The sequence below is a fragment of the Hipposideros armiger genome, unplaced genomic scaffold (genome assembly GCF_001890085.2).
Source record: "Hipposideros armiger isolate ML-2016 unplaced genomic scaffold, ASM189008v1 scaffold_235, whole genome shotgun sequence".
Lineage (NCBI taxonomy): Eukaryota > Metazoa > Chordata > Mammalia > Chiroptera > Hipposideridae > Hipposideros > Hipposideros armiger.
This window is the reverse complement of record NW_017731585.1, coordinates 1,020,978-1,034,606: the sequence shown is the minus strand read 5'-3', so window position 1 is coordinate 1,034,606 and position 13,629 is coordinate 1,020,978. Positions and strand designations below refer to the sequence as shown.

The window sequence follows — 13,629 nt, the reverse complement described above, 5'->3', positions numbered from 1 at the left end:
GCCACTCGGCTGGCCCCTGGAACTTATCTCTTGTTTATACCAATTAGCCTATAGTAAAACTGGTTTCATTACATGTCATTTCACTTAAAGATGAAAAACCTATCAACAATGTTAAATGAGGACTTACTGTAATCATGTGTTTTGTATCTGTCACCACCACTACACTATAAGTATCTTAAAGACAGAAACTATTCCTCGTTCATCTCTGTATCTTAAGTATATAGGACAGTCCCTGGCATATAGGAGATTCTAAAAAGTTATTATTTATAAATTGAAAGAATGAATGAATGTAGATAAAGAAAAATGGGAAAGCAAGAAGGAGAGAAAATAGCATGAAGCAAGATAAAACATCCATATTTCATGTTATTCATTTCTCTATATAAGCATGTTTCTATACCTTTCTGATTCAGCCGTCTTGATTCCTTTAGTGTCCATCCAACTGGTAATAGTCTTTTGTTTGAAAACTGTAAAAAAAAAGAAAAAGAAAATACCCCAAACATTAATATATATGCATACATGCCTTCAAAGAGAAAATACCTATAGCAGCATATATACATGTAAGGCATCATGCTAAATTCTGTGAGTTAAAGATTAAGCACTCCTTCCACACTCAAGCAATGGGAGATAATACAGGAACATAAATATAAATACATTTGCAATAGAGAGTAACCGGCTTCTAAAAGAGTTAGTATGGCCAATGGATGAGAGTATAGGCTCTGGAATGAGACCACCTGGATTCAAATCCTGGCTCTCCCACTGGATTCCTATGTGACTTTGTGAGGGGTCATTTCTGTGTGTCTCAGATTCCTTATCTATAAACATGTAAATGAATAGTATCTCTCCTGGCATTACAAGTGTCAAGTCACACTCAGAGCTGTAATTACAGAATTCAAATCTAGGAAGCTCCCAATCAGGCATGATACAAGCAGCCTGGAGGGCAAATCTGAAGGGGCAAAAGAAAGAGCCCATTGGTAGAAACCAGCAAGGACACTATTGGACTGGGTCAGTGGTTCCCAAACCACCTGAATCATCAGGAAGCTGGTAATAAATGGATCCCAGGGCCACACTCAGACCTACTGAACCAGAATCTATATATGTGATGATGGAGGTGTGAGGGAAGCTAGAATTTGCATTTTTTCAGAAAGTGATTTTGATGATCAACTAGGTTGGAGAACTATTGACCAAGGACTAAAACTAATCCTTGTGAGAACAGAGAGTAAAAGTTGAGAAATAAGCGTCATCACAATGACTTCACTATCACAGGAAAAGTTAAAGGTGACACTAAGTTTTAGCTTGAGACTTCAAAGGTGGTGACAGAATTAAATAAAAAGGTGGAAGGTAGGAGAACTGGATTTAGGGGGGGTAATATGATTAGGTCAATTCTGAACATACTAAATTTCAGATGCCAAAGAGATAACTAGATAGAAATGACCAGCAGCCAGTAGCAAAAGTAGAATTTATGGTTCAGTAGAGGGAAATGCGACATAACTAAATGCAAGCCACAATTTACATGAGCATTAGAAATAAGCATCCTTTCAAAATCAATGCACTGCATGTGTATTAAACGTATGTATTTTAGTATAAGAAAACACAAAATCTTGATCATTCTCAACTACCGTCTAAATTGCAATGTAAGAATCGAGGCACCTTAAGTCATAGACTAATTCTGATCTACCTATGTCCCCTCATATATAGTAACGTGAGCAAAACAGATTCTGTCCCAAATATATGGAAATCAACAGTTTATTTATCACTGTAATTGAGCACCACATTATTTGTACCTTCCATAAAATACTAACATTCCAACTAGGAAAAATCCTTGTTTAGCATTTTTTAAATAGTTTCTCTCAAAAAAGTAATTATATATATATACACAATATACACACACACACACACACACACACACACATTTCAAATCCTGGAGAGTCAGGATATATATATATGTATATATGGCTGATATTACTTGTTAAACACCATTACTCTAGTGATTTTAAGTTAGTACTTCTACAGCAAATCAGGCTTCAGAGAAAAAATTAGTTTCAGTCAGAAGGGAGTAGAGGATGAATCCTCAACTCTTGAGATTTTTTTCTATAGTTTCTTCTTCTCTACTTAATTTCATTATATCAAATACAGCAAATATAGAATATCCTCTAATTTACAAATCAGCAATGAGCCAAAAAATTCATTTTTTGAGTCTGTAGAATTTAAAACACCTTTCTCCACAATTGTAAAGATTAAATGGTATGCAATGGCTAGGTTCCCTGTAATACACATGAAACATAATACTATGGTGACAAGTCTACAGAACCTAAAGACTACAAACAACATCATTTCATAAAAAACTATGAAGTGTTCCACTGCAGTTGAAGAAGGGTTCTTTCCTGCAGCTCTGACACTGAGCCTATGTTCCCTCTCTAGCTTCACGCTTCCTATCATTCCTGAAGCCTGAGAACAGGATGAAGAAGCAGCAACAGGTGAGAAACCAATATTTCCTACTAACAGAATATTCCTAGTCCTTCTGAGGGCCCCATAGAAAGGTCTGCCTACTACTTCTCTTCCCAATACCACTACTTCCGGCTTCCAAAGTTTCACAACACATCCCAGGACTGTTTCAGTTTTACCCCTCTTATTACTGAAGTAAGCATAAAACAATGCTTCCCAGGTTTCCTGGGAATTTCTTTCTTTAACTAGAAATAATCACAGCAAGCAAAAAGGGAGACAATAGGAGGTAATGAAAAAGATACAAGACTTGGAATCAAACAAGAACTTATATTGAGATCTTTGCTCAGTCATCTATAAAATGGGGTTAAGCCTCCGTTGGGGGCAACTGATCTCACAGGTTCATTGCACACAAAGATGCCGCTATGAAAAAAGTCTTTACTGTACTAAGTCACAAACATGACTGGCGATAGGTTATGGTAGGGGGGGAAGATACGGAAGCGATGAGTCATGATACTTAACTGTCAGACATTTGAAAAGTTGTGCACAATGAATCTGTGAGATCAGTTGCGCTCGACTTTAACAATCCATACTCTGGGCCGGCGGAGGGGCGCAATAGTTGAGAGCTGACTTGGGATGCCAGAGGGAACGGGTTCAGATCCCACATGTGAGGGCCAGTGACACTGCCCTCCACAGCTAAGATGCTGAACAACAGCTAAACCTGGAGCTGGGCTGCCGTGAGTCGCCGGCGACGGGGTAGGCTGCAGCCCCTATGGCAGTGGGTTGCCATGGGCTACCGTGTGTAACCANAAGGGGAACAGACAAGTTGCTGTCGTTTTGTTCTGCATCTTAGCTGTAGAGGGCAGTGTCACTGGCCCTCATATGTGGGATCCAAACCTGGGCCCTCTGGCGTCCCAAGCCAGCTCTTAGCCAATGAGCCACTCGGCCGGCCCCAGTTCTAATGGGGGTTTTTTTGTACAGGATTTTCAACATATAAGATCACCTGTGAAGAAAGAAAATTTACTTTTTCCTTTCTGATTTGGATGCCTTTTATTTCTTCTTGCCTGGTTGTTCTAACTAGAACATCTAGCACTATGTTTGTTGACTGGAAGTAGCAAAAACAGGCATCCTTGCCTTGTTTCCAGTTTAGAGGTAAAGCTTTCAGTCTTTAACGTTTGAGTATAATATTCACTGTGGGTTTTCCATATATGGCTTTTATTACGTTGAGGTAGTTCTCCTCTGTTCCTAATTTGTTGAATGCCTTTATGATGAAAGTGTGTTGGATTTTGTCAAGTGCTTTTTCTGCATCAATTGAGGTGATCATATGGGGTTTTTTTCCCTTCATCCTGTTAATATGGTATATTACATTGATCAATTTTCATACATTGGACCATCTACATTGCAGGAATAAATCCCACTTGGTAATGGTGTATAAAATCTTTTTAATATGCTGCTGAATTTGGTTTCCTAGTATTTTGTTGAGGATTTTGCATCAATGTTCATAAAAGGGATATTGGTCTGTAGTTTTCTCATAGTGTCTTTCTCTGGCTTTGGTATCAGGGTAGGGTGAAACTGGCCTCATACAAAGAGTTATGGAAGCGTCCCAGGTATTTCCTGGACTTCAATTTTTGGAAAAGTTTGAGAAGAATTAGTTCTTTAAATGTTTGGTAGAATTCACCAGTGAAGCCATCAGGTTCAGGGCTTTGCCAGATTTTGTTGTGAGGGTTTTTTTTTTTTGTTACTGACTCAATCACCTTTCAAGTCTATTCAGATTTTCTGTTTCTAGGTGGGTTTTGTGTACCTAGGAATTTGTACGTTTCAAGGTTCCTCCCATTTCTTGGCATACTTTCTTATAATCTTTGTAATTCTGTAGACTCAAAATGATGACCTCACCTTCATTTCTGATTTTAGTAATTTGAGTCTTCTATCGCTCTCTATTTATTTATTTATTTATTTATTTATTCATTTAGTCCTTCTACCTAAAGGTTTTTCAATTTTATTGCTCTTTTTAAAGAACCAGTTTTGGGATTCATTGATTTTTCTCTGCCTTTTTTTTAAATTCTCTATTTCATTTGTCTATGCTCTAATCTTTATTATATCCTTCATTCTGCTAGATTGGGTTTAGTTCCTTCTTTTTCTAGTTCTTTAAGTTGTAAAGTTAGGTTGTTGATTTGAGGGTTTTTTTGTTCTTTAAGCATTTATAGCTATAAATTTCCCCTTAGCACTACTTTCACTGAGTCTCATAGGTTTGGGTATGTTATGTTTTCTTTTTTTACTCATCTCTAAAGTATTTTCTAATTTCCCTTTTGATTTCTTCTTTTATCCATTGATTTTTTTTTTNAAAAAAAAAAATCTTAAAAAAAAGAATGCATCACACATAGTAAGGGTATTATTTCATGAAAATATGTTATAAATATGGGATATTTACCAGGTTACATATATTTCTTACTCTGTGTACCAAGTGAAATATAAACTACGGGTTGCAGTCAGAAAAGTTCAAAGGCCACTGCCTAAGCCATCTTTTCTAAAATATTGACCAAACGATATCTCCCTTCTTAAAAGCTTTTTAGTGGCTCCCCATTAACCACAGCATAAAGTCCAAACACCTTGAAATGGTACTCCAGTTTGTCCTGCCCGCCTTCCCTGCCTCATCTAATGTCATTCTGTGCTCCAGTCCTACCACCTTTTGCACATGCTGTTCCCTCTGTCTATATAATTTGTTCTCTTTGATTTATACAGCAAATCCTGCTCATCCTTCAATACTTGGTTTCGATCTGCTCCCCACTACCTCTAAATCCTGAGAGAATTAAGTGTACATCATTCACCAGAGGACTGCCTGATCTCTCCCAGCCTTATACTGCTGACCAATGCATCCTTTTTGAAATAGTCTCTTCCCTGCATGGCACAACAAAAGCCAGGCTTTCCTCCTACTTTTCTGGCTCCTTCTCTTCAGTCTATTTTTCAATGGTAGTGCTCCTGAAGTTTCTATCCTAGGTCGCCTTTATTTTCTTTACATGCTTTTATATGACCTAATCTACTTCTGTAAAATCAATTATGGTTATGCCAAGAACTCCCAAATCTATATTTACACCACAGATATATTTATGATGCACAAACTCACATACCCCATTCTCTCCTGAACCCAACCATATCTCCCCTTCCCTACTGCCTACAGCCAAGTATAACCCATCTTTATCTCGCACCTCAAATAACACTTTAACGAGTCTTGGGCCTGCACTTCTGCTCCCTTTCAATCCATTCTTCACTTTTCACACATCAGCCATAGGGACCTTGGCCCCTACTCCTTTTATCCCCTATATATAGGGTGTGGTGTGATCAAGTCACTCCCTTACTGAAAACCCTGTAATGGCTTCTCGTTGCCCTTAGGGATGAAGTTCAAAACCCTTAGCATTGCCTGTATGTCCCAATGTGATCTGACCTATGCCTATCTCTCTGAGTCCCATTTCTCACTGCTCTCCCTGTGGCATCTAATGCACTACGGGAATACTTCCTCTTCATCTAGCTTAACTCATCATTCAGTCCTCACAATAAGCATCTCATCTTCTGGGAGATTATCTTTGATTCAACAGACTGGATTAGGTACTCCTGACTCCTACAGTAACAATCTGTCTCTCATCTATCAAAACATCCATTACCCTTTATTATGTCGACTTCTGTAACTGTCTACCTCTCCTGATAAATTTTAGGATCTGAAGACAGAGATCAAGTTACTCTTGTTCAACACTGTACACCAAAGTCAAGCACAACGTCAGTGAAGACTAAGAGACCTGCACCCAGGGATCTAGAATCCGAATTGAGGCAAGTTGTGACTTTCTATCTAGAAACTGAAGCTTCACATACACAATTAGACCTCCTTAACGACTAGGGCAATTTCCCAGTCAAACCCGAGGAACACAAACAGGCGGAGTCTCCTGTCATTTTCCGCCCTGTGAGTGACTGCTCATCAGGGCTGCTCATCCAACCAATCGCAACGGGGAAAATGTGGTCCCATTCTTCCACTAGTGACCTTGGTGGTTCAGCAAGGGGACCTCAGAGTGGTGCACACTATACCAGAAGGGACAACTGGAGTACCTGGGTCCTCAGAGACCAAGAAGTTTGGGCCAAGGTGAAGGACAAAGATCTTTATTTCCCCACGTACCAAGCGAGGTGGTGCTGCCTCGGTGCGGTCCCGCCCGCCCCGGGACGCAGCCTGACGAGGATGGGACCCTGAACTGCACCGGAGCGTTCTCGGGATTGAGGACGCGCCTTGACCTGCGGGGGGAGCTCCGGGCGTCCGAGGCTGCCGGCCGAGAAGTTGCAGAGGCGCCCCAGCGAGGTCGCTTGGTGTAGGGCTCACAGCCGGGGCCCGCACTCATGCTGGGACGCGCAGCGCACAGTCCCCGGGCCGGCCCGGGCGGAGAGCCTCATTCACTAACCCTGAGGGACGGACTGCACCTCCTTCTCGGAGCCTCCGGGCACCATCCCCTCTCTGCCGCTGCTTCTGCAGTTGCTGCTCCGCCGCCCTCCCGAGCCAGGCCCTAGCCAGTCGCCTGTCTTCCCGCTTCCACAGACTCCCCCGCCTGCCTCACGAAGAGCCGTTTTGATTCTGGCTTCCTTCACTTTCCCACTACCGGAAAGCTGCCGTTAGGCGCTTTCGGCTTCCGGGGCGTACACTGTCGCAAAGCGGAAGTGTGAGCCTTAGCGGGCTCGGGCGCCCGGAAGGTCAGCGTGTGCAGGAGTCGATGGTAACGCGTGTGTCCCCGCTGTTACTGAGGAGCAGCGGCCAAACAGACGACCCTTCCCGGAGACGGCGGTGAAAAGCAGACGGGCTTTTTGCTGCGACACCATGGAGGGCGGCGGGGGAAGCGGCAACAAAACCACAGGAGGGTTGTCCGGCTTTTTCGGAGCCGGCGGAGCTGGTTACTCGCACGCGGATTTGGCCGGCGTCCCGCGTAAGTAGCGGGGCCTAGCTTGCGAACATTTCTGAGTGATTCTTGCGACTACGCCAGACGTGCGGCGTGCCCTGTTCTCTTTTTTTAATGGTGTTCACATTCTGCGTACCGGTAGTGTGGTTAGTGTGTGTGCGCGCTCCCGTTCTCTCGTGACTGAACGAGTTTTTGGAGCCATGGATCCCCGAGAAGCTCTCTTAACCAGGACTCAGGAGCTGGTGAACGCTTTTCTTCCTGCAGTCAAGCTTTGTGCCTGTCTCTCTACCCGCACATTCCTTGTGTGTTGGCTTGTGTGCCTGGCTCTCGGTTAAGGGGAGAGCCTAGTTCTGCAAGTATAAACGCATTCCAAATTGCGACCCAGTAGAAAACATTTTAGCACAAAGTCGCATGTTCTAAACCATAAAGTAGCCATCAGGTCAAAACACCTAATAATGCTTATAGGCGAGAAAGAAATAGTCGAGACAACTGGAGGAGCTGGGAAGTGAGCTGCACTTACAGACGTGAAGAAAGGAGTTGGGGGAAGGACACATGCAAGATCGAGGGTGCAGAAGCATGAACACCACGCCTGTGCCCTCTCCTCAGTCCTCCGAATGGGTATTCCAGATCTTTTGGACTTCGTGGATGAATAGAATGTGGACTTAAAGATAGTAGGAAGTTGGAGGCTAAGTGCTCTATAAAACTATTTTCTTCTTTGAGAATCCTTTATGCTCAAGAATAAAGTCCTTTCAAGCTTCTAGTGTCATCTGTATCAAAACTGAATCTAGAGTACAATTCATATAAGTCGTAGGAATTCTGAGTTTTGAAGTACAACGGGCACTGCCTTAATGTGGCCAAGTATTGTTACATTTGTCCATGAAAAGCATCCTGCCTAAGAGAAAACTTAAAAGTGTTTATTTCAGCCAAACTGACAACGATTGCCGGGAAGCAAAATCGCAACGGATTGATAAAATGCTCTGCGAAATGGCTAACTGCAGTTTATTTTATACATAAAATCAAAGGAGGAAGGTTACATGAAATCCACTGGTGATAGATTAAGGGGGTGGGAGAAGGCAAAGCAGGGAAATCTCTGGGATTGGATAAAAGTAAATTGGAGAGACAGGTACTTCTTTTACATAGGTGGATGCAGGATAGTTAACAGCTTTTTGCAGCACATAGAGATGGTAATCTGGAGACAAGCATAATAATGAGGAATTTTGCAGTTTCCAGCTCTGGTCTGGAAAAAGGATTACTGACATTCCAAAGATGTTATCTTAGGTGCAAAAAGACAACAGACAGACCCACTGAAAAGGCACAGATTAAAGAAAGCTAAAGATGTGACTTTCCGCTATGGTTCACTTAGTTAATGAAATTTTTTTACGCTCACACCATTTTATGTGGTTATTTTCAGTTTCCTGAGCTTGTCAAGTTAATATGTGGTCCCTTGTCCATCCACACATTAATTTGATTAAGATTTGACAGGTAAAGTGAAAAATTGATGGGTGAACACCATTCATTGAGCACCTACAATAGGCTAGTAACTTTTCAGGGTGCAGGACTGCAGCAGTTAAATTTTTTAAGAGATGGCTGCTGCTTTTATGGAGTTTACATCCTATTGAAGTGAGTGAAGTAACAAAACCATTTCAGCTAGTGATGAGTGCATACAGGCAATAAAAACAGGATCATGAGATGGTGATCGGAGCAGGAAGCCATTTTGAAATGAGTCAGGGAAAGCTACTCGGGTATTGGCATTTGAGCTGTGACCTGAATACAATACAAATGCCTGGGAGGAGGCAAGTATTCCAGTGAAAATGACTAGTTCGAATGTCTTAAAAATGTATTGGGAAAAAACACACTTGCTGTTTGAGGAACATCTCTTAGGTCATTTTGTCTACAAAGTTTCGAGGGAGTTGGAGTGGTCAGAGATAATGAGATCAGAGGGGCAAAGAATGGTAGCTAATGTAGTGTTTTGTAAGCATGCATGGTAAGGAATATAGATTTAATTATGTGTAAATGACAGCTATTGAAACTGATTTCCTCTACTTAAGAGATCACTTTAGTTGCTGTATGGAAAATGAATTGAAGGGACTAGAGCAGCAGTTCTCAACCTGTGGGTCGCGACCCTTTTGGGGGTCGAATGACCCTTTCACAGGGGTTGCCTAAGACCATCGGAAAACAAAAAGATATTTACATTACAATTCATAACAGTAACAAAATTACAGTTATAGAGGAGCAACGAAAATAATTTTATGGTTGGGGGTCACCACAACATGAGGAACTGTATTAAGGGGTCAGCATTAGGAAGGTTGAGAACTGCTGGACTAGAGCATTTAAGGAGTCCAGTTAGGTAGTAGATTGTTACCGTAGTCTAGGTGAGATTTAATGTTTGGACTAAGATGATAGCAATAAAAGTGGTTATATAAGTAACAGTACAAGATAGCTGTTGAATGTAGAACTAATAGAACTTTCAGTTGATGCAAAGATCAGAATCATAGGTAATGCTTAGATTTGTGAAAAATCAACTGAGATACAGAAGGATCCAAAGGTTAAATTTAAAATGTGAGAAAGTTGAGTGGCCGGTTGAGTGGCTCAGTTGGTTAACAGCTCACTCAAGAGATTGAGCTCAGAGCAACAGCAGTTCGATTCCCAGCCTGAGCTGAGCTGCTCTTGAGTTACCAACAGGTGGCAGGATGGCTCAGCTAAAAAAAAAAAAAAAAAGCGATTGTTAAAATGTGAGAAAGTTGATTTTCCTTGATAGATTTTTCTAATTTCAAAGTTAGTGGGATTCAAGTCTGTCAGTCTGAGTTTCCATTTTCTTTTATCCTGACCCCATCCCTATGGCGATAACCCAAGAATTCTCTACCCTGCCACAGTAAATCAACTGTCAGCAACTGTTAACATTTAAGATCTGAAGAGACTGCCATAAAATATTTATACACAACGCATAACCCAAACACTGTTTTTTTTCCATGGAATTCATTGGTCTGTTGTCAATCTTATTTGTACTTTGTACAGTTGTCACTCTTTCTTGTAGCAAAGCAGAAATACATTAGCTTTATAATTCACCTGAGCTATGCTTCCTGCTACTTTGTTTTTTCAATCCATGTTACTGCCAATATCTTTGTATGAGAGCCTGAGTCACCAGTGCAAGACCTGGTTTGGGATGGAGGAGGCAACCCCAAAACTGCCAGACAAGAACGATAAGCACAGAAAAGTGGGAGAAAATTTCACTTTCAGTGAGCCTATAAATCAATATTGCAAGACACATGAAACAAGAACAGAATTAACACTAAATAACTTAAATTTTTTTTTGTTGTAATATGCTTTGTTTTATCTCTAGTGACTGGTATGAATCCTCTGTCTCCTTATTTAAATGTGGATCCACGATATCTTGTGCAGGTAAGATTAAGACTAGTCTTTTTATGATTTGACTAATTAGGTTTAATCTTACCATTTAAAAAAATTAAAAATGCCAGGTACTTATGCTGACCTGATCTGGGATATGTAGGCACCATTCACCCTTTTTTTCTCACAAACCCTGGGGATATATGGCTTGCATCTCTCCCTGACACTAGTTGACTTTAAAGCGTTTGGGGATTTGGTTTTTACCATTTTTTTAAATTGTGGTAAAATACACTGACATAAATTTTACCATCTTAACCATTTTTAAGTGTACTATTCAGTGTTACTAAGTACACTTGTAATATTGTACAGCCATCACCACCTACTGTGTCCATAACTAAAACTCTGTACAGTGTTCCCCTTATCCATTTTTGTTTTCTGTGGTTTCAGTTACCTGTGGTCAGCCATGCTTTGAAAATATTAAATGGAAAATTCATAATCGCATGCTGTTCTGAGTAGTGCAATGAAATCTCACGCTGTCAAGCTCCATCCAATCCGAGATGTGAATCATCCCTTTGTCCAGCAGATCCATGCTATATACACTACCCACTCCTTAGTCACTTAGTAGCCTTCTGGGTTATTGGAGAAGGAGACCACATTCACATACCTTATTAAAGTACATTGTTATAATTGTTCTATTTTACTGTTGTTAATCTTTTACTGTGCCTAATTTATAAATTAAACTATCATAAGAATATATGTATAGGAAAAACAGAGAGTTCAGTACTATTTGCAGTTTCAGGCATCCACTGTGGGTCTTAGAATGTTTCAGCCATGGACAGGGGGAGACTACTGTACCCATTACAAAATAAATCCTTATGCTGCCCTCTCCCCAACCCCTCACAACCATCTTTCTGCTTCTGTCTCTGATTTTATACTCTTAAGTCCCTCAAATAAGTGGAATCATGTAGTATTTGTCTTTTTGTGACCAACTTATTTAATTTAGCATAATGTCCTCAGGTTCATCTATATTGTAGCATGTGTCAAAATATCCTTCCTTTCTAAGGCTGATGTTATTCCATTGAATAATACTACATTTTGCTTATGCATTCATCTGTCCATGGACACTTGGATTGCTTCCATGTTTTAGCTATTGTGAATGCTGTTGCTGTGAACATTGGTATACAGATATAAATATCTCTTTTGGACCCTCCTTTTAATTCTTTTGGTTATATTGCCAGAAGTGGTGATTCTATTACTAATTTTCTGAGGAACTGCCATATTGTGTTCCACAGCAGCTATACTATTTTACATTCCCATCAACACTGTGCAAGAACTCCAGTTTCTCCACATCCTAGTCAACACTTGTTATTTTCTGGGGTTTTTTGATCATAGCTATTTTAATGGGTATGAGGTGGTGGTGACTCATTGTAGTTTTGATTTGCGTTCCTCTTGTGATGAGTGATGTTGAGCACCTTTCCACATGCTTATATTGCCATTTGTGTATCTTTGGAAAAATGTCTATTCAAGTCCTTTGTGCATATTTGAATCTGGTTGTTTTTTTTGTTGTTGTTGTTGTTAAGTTTCAGGAGTTCTGTATGTATTCTGAATATTAACCCCTTATCAAATGCATGATTGGCAAATATTTTGTCCCCTTTTGTGAGTTGCCTTTTTACTCTGTTGATAGTGTCTTTTGATGCACAGAATTTTAAAATTTTCATGGTAATTTTTTCAAGTTTTTTCGTTGCCTATGCCTTTGGTATCATATCCAAGAAATCATTGCGAAATCCAATGTCATTAAGCTCCCTATGTATTCTTCTAAGAGTTGTATAGTAGTTTTAGGTCTTACATTTAGGTCTTTGATCCATTTTGACTTGATTTTTGTATAGTGTTATGTTAGGATCCAACTTCACTTTTTCATGTGGCTATCCTATTTTCACGGCACCATTTGTTGGAAAGACATTTTCTACATGGAATGGTCTTGGCACTGTTGTTGAAAATCATTTGGCCATATATGTAAGGGTTTATTTTTGGGTCTGTAGTCTGTTCCATTGTTCTATATGTCTTTATGCCAATACAGCACTATTTTGATTACTGTAGCTTTATAGTAAGTTTTCAAATCAGAAATTGTGAGTCCATCAGCATTGTTCTTTCTCAAGGTTGTTTTGGCTGTTCAGGATTCATTGAGATTCCGTATGAATTTTAGGATGGGTTTTCCTTTTTCTACAAAAGCATCATTGGTATTTTCATAGGGATTGCATTTTAATCTGTGGATTGCTGTGGATAGTGTTCACATCTTAACAGTATTAAGTCTGCCAATCCATGAACATGGGATATGTTTCCATTTATTTATGTCTTTAATTTCTTTCAGCAAGCTTTGTAGTTTTCATTTAGAATGCTGTCACCTCCTTGATTAGATTAATTTCTAAGCATTTTGTTCTTTTTGGTTCTATTATAAATGGAATTGTTTTTCATAATTATTTCTTCAGACCATTCATTGTTAGTAGATAGAAATGCATCTGATTTTTGTGTGGCTTTGTATTGTGTTACTTTGCTGCCTTCATGTATTAGTTCTAATGGTGTTTTTTTGTTTGTTTGTTTTTTACAATTTTTATTGGGGAATTGGGGGATGGGAACAGCGTTGGGGAATCGGGGGAAGAGGAACAGACAAGTTGCTGTTGTTTTTTACTTCAGTCTAGTTGTGGAGGACGTTGCTTCACTGGCCCAAGTTGGCACCATCATTGCTCTCTTCCCGGGCGAGGCAGATCAGTCAGATCAGTCGCCGGCTTCTGGATGGCCACTCACAGCGGCTGCTGGCCGCTCACGCTGGCTGGTGTCTACACACGGTAGCCCATGACAACCCACTGCAGCAGGGGCTGAAGCCTACACCGTCACCGGTGACTCACGGCAGCCCAGCTCCAGG

At 40.4% G+C, this 13,629-nt stretch overlaps 2 protein-coding genes across 2 annotated transcripts in view; one reads left to right on the top strand and one right to left on the bottom strand.

The window, feature by feature from the left end:
- Nucleotides 1-7,060, bottom strand: part of PARG (poly(ADP-ribose) glycohydrolase) — a 145,680-nt gene extending 138,620 nt beyond the window's left edge. The window contains 2 exon segments of the mRNA XM_019655059.1: nt 398-464; nt 6,599-7,060. Of these exon segments, the coding sequence (XP_019510604.1) occupies nt 398-464; nt 6,599-6,815 (284 nt within the window). The 5' untranslated portion in view covers nt 6,816-7,060.
- Nucleotides 7,061-7,150: 90 nt separating this feature from the next.
- Nucleotides 7,151-13,629, top strand: part of LOC109389489 (mitochondrial import inner membrane translocase subunit Tim23) — a 29,816-nt gene continuing 23,337 nt past the window's right edge. The window contains exons 1-2 of the mRNA XM_019655065.1: nt 7,151-7,391; nt 10,705-10,763. Of these exons, the coding sequence (XP_019510610.1) occupies nt 7,286-7,391; nt 10,705-10,763 (165 nt within the window). The 5' untranslated portion in view covers nt 7,151-7,285. The remainder of the gene's footprint in view (nt 7,392-10,704; nt 10,764-13,629) is intronic.